Source organism: Moschus berezovskii, chromosome 6 (assembly GCF_049115385.1).
Source record: "Moschus berezovskii isolate FMDL1 chromosome 6, NW_MosBer_1.0, whole genome shotgun sequence".
NCBI classification, from domain to species: Eukaryota; Metazoa; Chordata; class Mammalia; order Artiodactyla; family Moschidae; genus Moschus; species Moschus berezovskii.
Genome location: NC_142465.1, coordinates 98588606 through 98603670, shown reverse-complemented (window position 1 = coordinate 98603670; position 15065 = coordinate 98588606). Strand labels below are relative to the sequence as shown.

General features: G+C 38.1%; 1 protein-coding gene across 1 annotated transcript in view; it reads right to left on the bottom strand.

Annotated features, from left to right (window-relative positions):
* SLC15A5 (solute carrier family 15 member 5) overlaps positions 1–15065 on the bottom strand; it is a 108809-nt gene that overhangs the window by 90915 nt on the left and 2829 nt on the right. The window contains 2 exon segments of the mRNA XM_055395243.2: positions 3513–3682; positions 14532–14754. Of these exon segments, the coding sequence (XP_055251218.2) occupies positions 3513–3682; positions 14532–14754 (393 nt within the window).

Here is a 15065-nt window from a genome sequence, read left to right as displayed (position 1 = left end):
GAATAGTTACTTAGAAAGTCTGAATGTAAAAATTATGTACAAGCTTCCCTATTGGCTTAGAAAGTAAAGAATCTGCCTGCAATTCAGGAGACACAGGTTTGATCCCTGGCTTGGGAAGAAGCCCTGGAGTAGGAAATGGCAACCTGCTCCAGTATTCTTGCCTGGAAAATTCCATGGACATGAGAGCCTGGTAGGCTGCAGTCCATGGGTTGCAAACTGTCAGACATGACTGAGTGACTAACACATTCACAAAAGCAGAATTATTTGACAATTACATACTCCAGAATATGCCAAAGTGGTCTTTTGACACAAGTTTATACTTCCTTATATTTTCCTCTTTTTTGCCTTTTGGGGTTGACAGAGAGTATCTCTCAGACATCTTTTTGCATAATGAACCCATTCCACAGACTGCCAGGAAGCTGTGTACTGCCCAGCTGTGACTGACAGAATACAGAGCTCTGAGAAACAAGGCACAGGCTTCCAGGGTAATGTTTTCCCTGTCTCACTGCCTCAGTACGTGGTATAAAAGAAACAAGCTCTAGCCTGGGAAAAGTAAGATCTGGGTTCTGGATCCACATCAGCTACTGCCTGTGACGTCTTGGGCAACTCATTAAATTCAATTATGTCTCATCTTCTGCACTCAGTTTAACAATAACAAACACTGAACATTTACTATATTCCAAGTATGTATACGACTCAGGAATTTTCTTTTATAATTAAATTTATTTATTTTTACCTGAGGGCTTCCCTTGTGGCTCAGGTGGTAAAGAATCTTCCTGAAGTGCGGGAGACCTGGGTTTGATCCCTGGGTTGGGAAGATCCCCTGGAGAAGGAAAAGGCTACCCACTCCAGTATTCTAGCCTGGAGAATTCCATGGACTGTATAGTCCGTGGGGTCACAGAGTCGGACACGACTGAGCGACTTTCACTGACTTTTAATTGAAGGACAATTGCTTTACAGTATTGTGTTGGTTTCTGCCAAACTGACATATGAATTTTTAACTGTATTCAGAAATAGATCATTTCAACACAATGTGCTGGGTGAAAAAGTAAAGCTTGGGATGGTACAAGAGCAGAAACAAAGTCCATGGAGTATAGTCTGTAAAAGGAAACCCTGTGCCCTTCTTGCCCACATCACTGGTATGGGGTGAAATGAAGTACCATTGGTGAATGTGCTTAATTTTGAAAAATATAACTTCTTGCATTGCTATTAGTGGTTGTTATGTAGATGAGGGGTAGAAATAGTGGTAACAGTGAAGGTACTACTGAAAGTAAAATATGTTAGAAATTAAGATCAGAGATACTTTAAACAAGAGAGATAATATGAACAGAGTGACTGATCAAAGAAAGAGAACAGAAATTCCAGAAATGCAAGTGGTGGTATACAGGAAGGTGGCATATCAAAGTAGCAGGAAAAAATATACTTTTTAATAAGAGGCTGGATAATATGACAGTCATATGGAAAAATACAAAATTGAGTTCACTCTTAAAACTTATTCTAATACAATTTCCAAATGGGTCACAGATATAAAGGTAAATATATATATATATGCCAAAAGAAATATGAATGAATCTTTTATAATCTGGGAGTGAGGGAAACTTTTTCACTGTAATTCAAAATGTAGAAACATAAAGAAGATAGGTAAATTCGATTTCAAACATAAACTATGCAAAAGACAAAACAAATAGACAAAAGTCTGGTACATGGAAGGGCTCCGCCAGTGGCTCAAGGGCAAAGAATCCACCTGCAATGTAGGAGATGTGGGTTCAATCCCTGGGTCGGGAAGATCCCCTGGAGAAGGAAATGGCAACTCATTGTAGTATTCTTGCCTGGGAAAGCCCATGGACAGAGGAGCCTGGTGGGCTACAGTCCACAGGGTCACAAAGAGTCAGACATGACTTAGCAACTCAACAACAGCAACAACTTGTAGTGCTGTTCATCGCAGCACTATTTACAGTAGTAGACTGTGGAAGCAACCTAGATGTCCACTGACAGATGAATGGATGAAAAAAATGTAGTACATGTATAAAATGGAATATTACTCAGCTATAAGAAGGAATGAATTTGAGTCCATTCTAAAGCAGTGATGAACCTAAATACTGTTATAAAGAGTGAAGTAAGACAGAAATATTGTATATTAATGCATATATATGGAATCTATGGGCTTCCCAGGTGACACTAGTGGTAAAGACCCCACCTGCCAATGCAGGAGACATAAGAGATGCGGGTTCAATTCCTGGGTTGGGAAGATCCCCTGGAGGAGGGCTTGGCAACCAACTCCAGTCTTCTTGGCAGGTGAATCCTATGGACAGAGAAGACTGGTGGGCTACAGTCCAGTCCACAGGGTCACTAATAGATGACCTGTTAGTTGTTTTTAATAATAGGTTAAAAACAACTAATAGATCATCTTTGGAAGACACTAAAGTTTACCTCATTAATCTGAAAATCTAAAAATAGAGGGAAAGAATTAGACATTTATCTTCTTTTCCTTACACAAACTGTACTTCTGTGTAATGAAATAGTTATTGAGAATATATTTCAGCTAATAAAATTTCTCTTTATAGAATTTCTTTATAGAATTATTTCAGCTAATAAAAGAGGAAGAAATATAGAATATCACCAACCTGCAACCCCCAATGGGATCATAGATTTAGACAAAAATTATCAATGGGTACTGACCCTGCAAAAGCAGATAATGAGACAGTGGGAAGTACCTAACACCATCTGTGAAGGAATTTTGCCAAAAATGAAAAATTTGAAACTGATCAAGGATTTATGTCTGTCAGACATTTTAGTGGAAATAAAGAGGGAAAACCTTTTGGATGACATTAAATGAATGTAATCAGCAAAATTCAGATTATGTGAAATGTTCAGATTTCTTAAGGAAAAAAATATTGAAAGGAGAGAAATAGAGATGAAGGGGGAATATATATGGTTTAAGGGACATAGCTGCTATTTGGAATGTATGGGCCTCATTTGGATTTCATTTGAATAAATTATAAAACAAAACAAAATCAACAGATTTTAAAAGAGAAACATTTTTTAACAGATACTTGATCATCTTAAGAAATTCTCTGTGTGCATTAATGACATTGTGATTATATTTTTAAAGTATTGAGTATATATATAGCTTCTTTTTATACACACACATATGAAGCACTGTAATATTTAGTTCTTGCTTCAAAACTACCTGTAGGGATGGGGGGAAAGCGAGTAGAAATGAATTGAGAATTGTTGAAGCTGAGAGCTAGATAGAAGGGTTCATATATGATTTTTTTCTACTTTTGTTTATATTTAAAATATTCCATTAGTAAAACTCTTTTAACAAGGGACAAATAAGATAGAGATTATTGATATTCTTATAGACTCTGTTGCTCTCAAGTGAAGTAAGTGACAGACTCTACAAATTCTCTGAGTTGCAAGTGAAATTATAGGGAACCTAAGAGGAAGAAGATGTGTCAAGAAAACCATAAAAACAAAGACAAAAAAAAAGTAAAATGAGATTTAGTTACATTTTTCTGGCTGATAAATCAGGTTATAGTGTATCATATAAAAAGTTATCAGAGCCATAAGTGTAGATATACAAGGAATAAGTAAAACCAGAGCCCAGGCCCCTGAGTGTTGGATATAAGATATTCCCAGAAAGACCACAGTTGCATTCAGGTTCATGATCCAATAAAACCTGGGAATCAAAAACAAAAATAAAATTGCCATTGAGTAGCTTCATATTTCACTTTCATGCATTGGAGAAGGAAATGGCAACCCACTCCAGTGTTCTTGCCTGGAGAATCACAGGGACGGGGGAGCCTGGTGGGCTGCCATCTATGGGGTCGCACAGAGTCGGACACGACTGAAGTGACTTAGCAGCAGCAGCTTCATATAATAATTGCTAATTTTAATTCTTTTAATAAACATAAGCTATAAAGTAGTAGCATATGAGCCAAACTAGATTCTGCAAATATTTATTAGCTTTCTTTTTTCAAATTTCATTTTTTAAATTTTTATAAAAATTTTCAAGGTTATTCTCTATTTATAGTTGTTACAAAACAGTGGCTCTATTTCCCATGTTGTACAAAGACATCCTTGTAGCTTATCTTACGTAAAACAGGTTGTACCTCCACTCCCCCAGCCTCTATATTCCCCCACCTCATAACCACTAGTTCATTCTCTATATCTGTGAGTCTGCTTCTCTTTTGTCATATTCACTAGTTTGTTGAATTTTTTAGATTCTATCATGTAAGTGAAATCATACAGTATTTGTCTTTCTCTATCTGACTTATTTCACTTGACAAAACACCCTCCAATTCCATCCATGTTGCTGCAAATGGCCAAATTTCTTTCCTTTCTATTCCAAGTAGTATTCCATTGTATGTATATACTACATCTCCTTTATTCATTCATCAAGTGATGGACACAGGCTGTTTCCATATCTTGGAAACTGTAAATAATGTTTCTATGAATATTGGGGTGTATGATTCTTTTCAAAATTAGTTGTTCTGGTTTTTTTTTTTTTTCAGATATATATACCCAAAAGTGGAATTGCTGGGTTATATGGTAGTTCTACTTTTGGTTTTTTGAGAAACCTCCATGCTGTTTTCCACAGTGGCTGTAACAATTTACATTCCCACCCACAGTGCACGAGGGTTCCCTTTCTTCCACATCCCCACCAACATTTGTTATTTGTGTTCTGTTCGATGATAGGTGTTCTGATGGGTGTGAAGTGATATTAATATCTCATTGTGATTTTTGACTTGCATTCCCTTGATGATTAGACATGTTGAGCATCTTTTCATATGCCCGTTGGCCATTTGCATCTTTGTTTATTAGCTTTCTTATTAAGTACATACTTATTAAGTGGGGTATGGTTGCTCACTGCTCAAAAGCCAATAAATAGGCAAAGTTGGTAGAAAGGAAAAATTGCTTTGTTTTGGGTGCCAGCAACTAGGGCAGGGGGCTTCCTTGGTGGCTCAGTTGGTAAAGAATCCCCCTGCAGTGCAGGAGACCTGGGTTTGATCCCTGGGTCGGGAAGATTACCTGGAGATGGAAACGGCAACCCACTCCAGTATTCTTGCCTGGGAAATCCCATGGACAGAGGAGTCTGGAGGGCTAAGTCCATGGGGTCCCAACGAGTTGGACACGACAACTGGGGCAGGAGGAGAGCAGACTCCTGTCCAAAGGCTGACTCCCCTCTACTGACAATCAATGGGCAAGAGCTTTGATCGGCAGAAGAAGGAGGCGACATACAGAAACAGTACAGTGAGTCTGACAGTCATCTTGAAATTGGTCATACGGTGGTCTGACCAATGTCATCTTGTCAATTTAAGTTTTGAATATGTATGCACCCATGAAATGATTACCCCATTCAAAATCTTGAACATCTACTCTCCATAACTGACCTAGAAAAGTAATCAAACGTCAAGCATGGTCATGCCGAGTAAGCTGACTGACTATAATCTACTAATATTGATTTATTTATCACCATGCAGGGGAGGTACAAAGTTAGAATTTTCTAGAACAATGGGATAGAGTCCCTTGCCTCTACCTCAGGTCATCTTTAATGCTTCTGCAAGTCGGACACTTGAACTGTGTGGCTGGTAGTAACAAAGAGAAGCTGGAGCTGCAAGCAATGCTATAGTCCCTTTAATCTTCAACAAACCCTGTTTCAAATGCTAAGTATTGTAGAGAAATCCAAGAGGACACCGCGAAACTCTTCAGCACACCACTGGGGAATGTAAACGGAATTGCTCTAAAGAGGGTCAAGGAAAATTACAATTCTTCCAAGACTTACATCTTGTGAAATATAGTTATAAACCAAAGAATTATAGTGCTGAATGTCTCTGTATAGGAAGAGATTTCACATAAAGTACTAAGTGTATTTTAGCAAATGTCACCCGACTTATTTGATTGTGTAATTTTCTAAAAGAATTGCCTAGTACAATCATGCTTTATATATGTCTTTGTTGATCCATGGACAGGACAAGCCATAGATAATTAAGGGTGAAATTATATATGTATCAACTGTAAAAAAAAATAAAAGAAATAAAAATCCACAGTCTTCAAACTCACCATTAAGACTCCTTTCATCTCATAGCTCACTAGCAAATTGAATATATAAAGCACCTCTCACACAGAAAGTCAGAGAGCAAAGCACTAAAGCAAAATAAATACCAGTGATTAAGGAAAATTGAAAGCAGCAGTAAAAATATGTTTCTTTAGTCTACTTTTAAACACAGACTGGGAACTGCAAATAATTGGGAGTATATATAAATGGTAATTTTCTTTTTTTTGGTCTTCATGAGTCCACAGTGTTGAATACAAATAAAGGGGAAAAACCTTATCGCTGTAGAATTTAGCAAACCTTTGGGGATTAATAATTTTAAAATTCCCCATAATTTATTTAGTAATAATTTTTAAAGTCACTCAAATGTTTTGTCATTTTTTAGACTGACCAATTTTGACATGCTTCAGACTTATTTTAAGTGATTATAAGAGAAACAGTTTGAAATGGGCTTTCCATCCTACTTCAGAACATAATGAAAGAGGGGAGGAAAACTTCTGGGTCTCCCAAGCCTTAGTGGACAATTCTGAGTTCAGAGAGAATATATTATTCTTCATGGAACGACACTGAGATAATTCCCCAGGATTATGGTGGCTCTTCACCAGGATTTGTGGCTCTTCAATGGGTTTAAATTGAGCTGTTTAGAAGAGTCAGTATAACACTGGGGTGCTGATTTCATGGTGGATGCTGTTGTCAGTCACTGCTTCTTTTAGCATAACCACTGGCACATTGAAATACTTCAAAGAATGATCTCGCTGACATGAACTTGGAGAAAGAGAGACCAGAGGAAGTTTTGCAGTTTCTATTTAAACAAAATGATTGGAGTATAGCTGATTTACAATGTTTGTGTTGGTTTCAAGTATACAGCGTAGTGAATCAGTTAAATAGTACATATATTCATTCTTTTTCAGATTCTTTTCCCACATTGGTTATTACACAATATTGAGTAGGGTTACCTGTGCTATACAATAGGTCCCTATTGATTATCTATTATATAAATATAGTAGTGTGGGCTTCCCAGGTGGCTCAGTGCTAAAGAACCTGCTTGCCAATGCAGGATCCAGGTTCGAGCCCTGGGTCAGGGAGATCCCCTGGAGAAGGAAATGGCAACCCACTCCAGTATTCTTGCTTGGGAAATCCCATGAACAGAGGAGCCTGGAGGGCTACAGTCCATGGGGTTGCAGAAAAGTAGGACATGACTGAACAATTAAACAATAGTAATATAGTAGTTGAGAAAGAAATGGCAACCCACTCCAGTGTTCTTGCCTGGAGAATCCCAGGGGCGGGGGAGCCTGCTGGGCTGCCGTCTATGGGGTCGCACAGAGTCGGACACGACTGAAGCGACTTAGCAGCAGCAGCAGCAGCAGCAGCAACAGCAATATAGTAGTATCTGTTTGTTCATCCCAAGCTCCTAATTTATCCCTCCCTACTAAGTTTCCCCTCTTTAACCATAAGTTTGTTTCCAAAATTAGTGAGTCTGTTTTTGCTTTGTAAATAAATTCATTTATATAATTTTTTCCTACTTTTCATCTATAAGTATTTTTCAACAATGCTATTAAAGAAAAGACAGCTTAATAAAAGAAGATCATTGACTTTGGTGGGCAGGCAGCACTATTAAAGTAAAAGGTTCATTTTTAATTAAGAAATTCGGGGACTGCTCCGTTCTCTCTCATTGCTCCCCTGCCTCTCACGCCTCTAACTTGCTCTCATTCCGTTTCTGTCTTTATTTCTCTTTCTTTTGTCAACACCTCAATTTTAACAGTTGCTAATGTTGAAGAGAACACCAGGCCCAAAATGACGTCACTCGGGCTAAAGTCCATGATACCAAATCTAGACTTAGAGACACGACTTACTTGAAGTTTTGAGCCTCCCCAGAAATGTAATCAACCAGTCTGGAATTTTCTTGTCAGGATCAATGAAGTCATCTGTCTTGTGAACCTCTCCACTCCTCAGGAGAAAAAGTAGCAATCTCTGTAGTGCAACCCTTGCCATTCCCTTCCCAACACCCACCCCCAAAAGAAGATATCCTGGCGCCAAAATAATGCTTTCTTTTCTTTTGCTAATAGCTCCCTTGCCCCACCCTTCATCCTATAAAAGCCTTCCGTTTTGTACAGCCCCTCAAAGCACACTTCTGGTTGTTAGAAGAGATGCTCCCCAATTCATGGATGACCTGATAAAGCCCACTAGGTCTTCAAATTTACTCTGTTGCTTTTTTTAAAACAAGTGTATCATTTTCTCATTTTCTGAGTTTAGATCTTTGAACCACTGCATGTTTATTGATGACAATAAGTCACTATTGATGCACCTACAGCTTAAAAGCCACCACACAAGCCTTAAGAAAAAGCAGGAGGCTGCAGGATCAGTAAGAAATGTAAGAAATTGATTTTTTTCTCAATATTTTTTAGTTTATAGTTGTATGAGAGGAATTCTGAGTATTTTCTGAATGCTGACAATTTTGGCAAAGATAGTAGAGGAGGTACCAGTTGTTACTACGGTGAGTGGGCACATTTGTGAAACTTGGCTGGAGCCCAGGCAAATAGAATTTTGGAAGGTTGGGCTTTCCTGGTGGCTCAGAGGTTAAAGCGTCTGCCTCCAATGCGGGAGACCCCGGTTCGATCCCTGGGTCGGGAAGATCCCCTGGAGAAGGAAACGGTAACCCACTCCAGTATTCTTGCCTGGAGAATCCCATGGACGGAAAAGCCTGGTAGGCTACAGTCCACGGGGTCGCATAGAGTCGGACACGACTGAGCGACGGAACGGAACGGAGTGGTTTTTTAAAAACTCTTTACAAGCTATTCCTCAGTATTCAACTTAGAAGATATTCTCCATAGTGGCTGTACTAGTTTGCATTTCCACCAACAGTGTAAGAGGGTTCCCTTCTCTCCACACCCTCTCCAGCATTTATTGCATGTAGACTTTTGGATAGCAGCCAGCCACTATGGAGAACAGTGTGGAGATTCCTCAGAAAACTGGAAATAGAACTGCCATATGATCCAGCAATCGCACTCCTGGGCATACACACTGAGGAAACCAGAATTGAAAGAGACACATGTACTCCAATATTCATTGCAGCACTGTTTATAATAGCCAGGACATGGAAGCAACCTAGATGTCCATCTGCAGATGAATGGATAAGAAAGCTTTGGTACATATACACAATGGAGTATTTCTCAGCCATCAAAAAGAATGCATTTGAATCAGTTTTAATGAGGTGGATGAAATTGGAGCCAATTATACAGAGTGAAGTAAGCCAGAAAGAAGAACATCAATACTGTATATTAACGCATATATATGGAATTTAGAAAAATGGTAACCTGAACCCTGTATAAGAGACTGCAAAAGAGACATAGGCATTTAGAACAGTCTTTGGGACTCTGTGGGAGAGGGTGAAGGTGGAATGATTGGGGAGAATGGAATTGTAGCATGTATATTATCATAAGTGACCAGTCCAGGTTTGACGCATAAAAAAATAAATAAATAAATAAAAATAAAAATAAAAAAAAAAAAGAAGATATTCTGAGTGCAAGCATACCTTGAAGATATCAATACTATGGGTCTGGTTTCAGACCACCAAGATATAACAGAGGGCATGAAGTTTTTGGTGCAAAAACTTTTTGGTTTCCCAGTGTATATAAAAGTTATGTTTATACTATGCTATAATGCATTAAATGTCCAATAACATTATGCCTAAAAAATAATGTGCTTACCTTAATTAAAAATATTTTATTGCTAAGTAATGCTAATCATCATCTGAGCCTTGAGTGCACGATGGTAGTAACATCAAGGATCACTGAACATAGATCGCCATAATAAATAAAATAATAATAATGAAGTTTACATACTGTGAGAATTTATCAGATGCTTCAGAGACACAAAGTCAGCAAAGGCTGTTGGGAAAACTGCACCAACAGATTCACTACACGTAAGGTTGCCATTAACTTGCAATCTGTAAATTTTATAAAATTTACAATTCATAAAAATTTATAAATTTTTGAACTTAAAAATTCTATTTCCTGTGAAGCACAATAAAGCAAAGCAATAAAAAGAGTTATGTTCATGTTAATGAGTACTAATAAGAAATGAGTTCCAATAAGACTATGCCAAGAACTGTTTTGATTTTGTTAGCTGAAATGTATCTTGTAAATTATGATTTTACCATTGCAGAATTGAATAATTTCATATTTTGTTTTTCTCCTCAAGGATTAGGTAGGATTTCTCAATCAGGTAGATTTCTGGAGTGGTAAACAAAAACGGCTATGAATCATCAAAAATTTCTGAAGCATCTTGGTACAAAATAAGTGCTTCCATCAGTGTTGAGCTCCATTTCTTTTCAAGAATCCAGACCACGTGTGGAATTCTCTTTTCTTAAGTCTCTGGAACTGTTTTCAAAATTCTGAAGCACTTGGTAAAAATGCACATTCCCCAGCTATGCTCCCAGGATATTCTGATCTGAGAAGTTGGAGGTAGGGACATGGGCAATGTTTTTTGTTTGTTTGTTTTGTTTTTTAATTAATTTTTGTTGGCGTATAGTTACTTTACAATGTTGTGTTATTTACTACCATGTGGCAAAATGAGTCAACCATACACATACATATACCTTCTCCCTTTTGAATTTCCTTCCCATTCAAGTCATCACACTGCATTAAGTAGAGTTATGGGGAACTTTTTTTTTTAACAAAATCCCCAACTGATTCTTAAAATCACGCAACACTGTTTGAGAGCAGTGGTTCTCAAACCTGACTACTTAGGCAGCTTAAAAAAAAAGCCTCTGGTTCCCACCTCAAATTAACATGATCAGAATTTCTGGTGGCAGGGTCCAGGCATCAGTATTTTTACTCTTTCCTGGACATCTAGGTTTGAGAATCGCTTCTCTCAGACAATACTCTAATACTCCCTGGTGGCTTGGCTGGTAAAGAATCTACCTGAAATGCAGGAGACCCAGGTTCGATCCCTGGGTTGGGAAGATGCCCTAGAGAAGGGAATGGCAATCCACTCCAGTATTCTTGCCTGGAGAATCCCATGGACAGAGGAGCCTGGCGGGCTACAGTCCATGGGGTTACAAAGAGTCAGACACAACTAAGTGACTAACTTTCACTTTCTCTCAGACAACACTTTAGTAAAATATTACAACAGGTTCGAAAAAAAGGCTGTGGGATAATAATTTTTTACCTCTAGTGTTTTCCTAAGATAAAAAGTATTAAGTTTGAGTAAGTATTTTAGATCAGAACACTTTAGTAGGAGACATACATTATGTAGATTCAAACTGAGTACCAGATAATCAAAATTTCAGGGATGGAATAATTCAGTCTCTAGACTTTTGCAAGAAATTTACCAATATACTATTTGAGCCTTTACAGCATGTAGAATTCACTCTGGTAACTGGTTCACAACAGATTATGATATGCAGATGGGATGCAAATTATCAGGTGAAGTCAGTAAAGATATGAGTAAGTGAGTGTTAGTCTCTCAGTCATGTCCAACTCTTTGCGATCTCATAAACTGTAGCCTACCAGGTTCCTCTGTCCATGGAATTCTTCAGGCAAGAATACTGGAGTGGGTTGCTATTCCCTTCTCCAGGGGATCTTCCCAACCCAGAGATCGAACCTGGGTCTCCTGCATTGTGGACAGATTCTTTACCATCTGAGCCACCAGGGAAACCCAAAGTAGAGACATGAGGGAGCAAGATTTAAGTTTAACTGTGGTAGGATTTAAAATTACGGTCATGAACAGACTTAATTATTCACCATTCAGTTTGCTTCCGGAAAAGATTCTGCACAGGTGTATTTACTTATATGACCTCCAGTATGGTAACTCTTAATTGTACACCTCAGAGTCTGGAAAACACTGAAAGAGCCAGGTTCAGTTCTGGGTGATGGCACAAGGAGAAGTTGGCAGATTATTATGCCTCTTGATTTCAGGGAGCTTAGCTTTATTCTTTCAATGAGGTACATATTTGAGGATGATCCAGTACCAGATGGTGATGTTGGCTGGGAGAGGTTTTCTCACCTACATTTGGCAGCTCTACTCGGAAGTCGTGCTTTCAATGCCTGAGACTTCTAGTCTACACTATTTCACATGATCATTGGGAAGCGTTAGGTGGTAGAGACGCAATGACACGTCTCATTAAGGGTCCCGTAACTATGAACATCTGACATCTGTGCTGAAACCAGAACTGGATGCAACCTTCAAGTGGCTATGGATTCAAGTGGTATGTTGCTTTTTCAAAAGCCACTACTGAAATTCATTATATTAACCAGGCTTGTAATTTCTAGGGGCACTTTTGACTTGAAGAAATAGATGATAAATCAATGGGCTGCTCATTTTAAAGATGACCTTCTCTTAAATGGCCTTCCTTTTTCCCAGAAGTTAGACAATGACTTTAGCTGATGACTTATTCTTCATTGAATAACACTGGTCATAGCTACCCTGATTTGAATACCTATAATGTGCCCGGGACTTTGGGAGGTGAAGAAACTTGCTGAAAACCGTAAGACACCTAAGTGAAACAGCCAGGTTCCTGCCAGCTGTCTGCCTGGAACCCAGCAGGGGTTCTACCCATCTTGCCACCAACCCCTGCAATATGTACAAGAATAGAATGAACATTCATTTCTATAAACTGCAACAAGCAGCTGTTCATAAAAGTTTTTCCATGGTTTAGTATTTGAACTGAGAAAGGAAAAACAACCGTCTTCAGCCTTCGAGGAGCTTATTATTTCTACAGTCTTTCATCATGTTAAAGAATAACACTCTGATTCTTTATATCTCTTTCTCATCGCCCTTAATTTTAAAAAATGTTGCATGATCCCTTTGTCAGAGATTTTAATGAAATCAGAAAATAATAAGTAACCCAATCTAAAGGTGTTCATCTTAAATGTGGCCTGGCTCCAGAAATTCATTTTCACCCCATTCCTCATCCCCCTTTCCAATGTCCTAAAGCACAAACCCATTGGGTGTCCCCTCCATTTCCCTGAGGAAATATTTCATTCATATAATGTCTCCTTTGTAATCAACGCTGAGAAATGTCACTTTGATTAAACACAATTCTGAATGACTAAGACCACAGTACAATAAATTCTCCAGAGCTATCTTTCAGAACAACTGATTGCTCTCTAGTCTTAATCCTCCAGAGTCTTATTTAATCAAAATGATGTTGCTAATTAAGGATTAAAACCTCTGAATAGAATAAAAAAGAAAGATTTTTCTTTCTCCTTTGGGCAGGTCAAGGAGGCAGAATTTGCTGTAAGGAAGTAAAGAGTTCTTTCCACCTTTGGTAAAATAGCATTATTCTCTTTAGTCTGGACTTGATCCAAAATAGGCCTGAGTGCTTTGTAATATTAATATAATATGGCAGGAGGGTGGGGAGAAGGAAAGGAAGGAAGAAAGAAAGAAAAAAGGAACTGTCTCAGATAGCTACATGTAATAATACCTAAATAATATTTATTATAATTTTTTCATTTAATGCTTTAAATATGAGTTCTCTTTAGATATTTTGTCTGATGCTATTTCTGCTTTGCTTTTATCTATTGCTAACACTGGTGGAAAAGGCAATATTTTAGAAAAATGTCGCTAGCTCATTTCACAGAGAAGAGGAAGAAAGACAACACGTCTCAGATATATCTGATATCCACTGATGAATGACAATAGCAACAAAGTTCTCCACTAAGTATTGAACTACTTTTTCTTAAGATCAAAATTTCACTTTTTTTCTTGAATTTGCATTTGATAATTAAAATTGGTTCTTTAGAAACACATAACACTGTAAAAGAACTCACTGGGAGAGAAAGACTCATAGAAATGTGGTTTGATCTCTATGGACTAGAAATTCTGTCAGGTGCTGGGGGTGAAGTGAATGTGAAATAGAGATTTTGGTTGGTGCTTTAATGGATATTTAAGAAGTAAAATTCTTCTTCCATCCTTTTCACCTTCTTGCTGAATTTATAATCCCTGCCGAATTAGTCTATTACAATGTAGACATAACTAAGAAAAACAACTTATTGATTACTGCTATGTGCCATGTTCTCTACCAGCAATGTACATATTATTACCTCAAAGAAAATCCAAGAAGAGGTATTATGATAACCCTTCAGAAATGGTTAAACTCATAAAGAATAAATGACATGACTAAGATCAGGCAATTGTGTAGAGCTGAGATTTCCACTAAGGCCTGTTTGGCTCCAAAATCATCTTCTATTCAATACGACACACCATCTCACAATTGTTTACGTGGAGGACAAATTCATCAATGTGTTTCAAGAAGGTGCCGGTGAGCTGTGTTGGTCTATACCTAACTCATAGTCTCCCAGGACTACTGGCTTAATCACTGTCTCAAGTATTATCTCACTGTCACCCAGCCCAATCAATGGCAAAGGCTGAATGACTGCCATCAAAATGGAACCAGAGAGCAAACAATGAGAAATGCACAAAGGGAAAAGGATGTCATAACCTGTTTTCTCTCCTAGCTAGCTCTCCTTACCAGTTAAAAAGGGATGTTCGTTTCTGGGATCCACACTCCTGAAGGCTGTAAGCACCCAGTGGACATACTACAGCTCTGATTCCTCCTGTGCCGAGGCAGACAGCCAACAGTGCTACGTGAAACAGCCTCGTCTGCTCTTTTTTGGGTACGTTGTTAATCAGATGGTGAGTGCCTATGTAGAAATCCTCCTCGGGAAAGCCAGCCACAGATAATAAAGCAGTGCCTGTAGATGGAGAAAAAGAGAAATAAATATGCATAGACCACTGACTCACCAAAGCACACCAGAAATAAAGTTTTTCTTCTGAATGTAGCCTCGTCTTGTGATAGTCTTATTAAAATATTAATCATGGCAATTCTGGAGGTAATATAATTTTTCTAAAAGTAAATATTTCCCTCAATATGTGTTTTTAATGAATCCAGGGTCCTAGTTTATTTTTCCCTCAAACTCAAACCACCTCTCAGAATGTATAAACAAATCATGTCCATTTTGGAGGAACTTTTTGTATACCCGATTAACAATGTTGTGATAGTTTT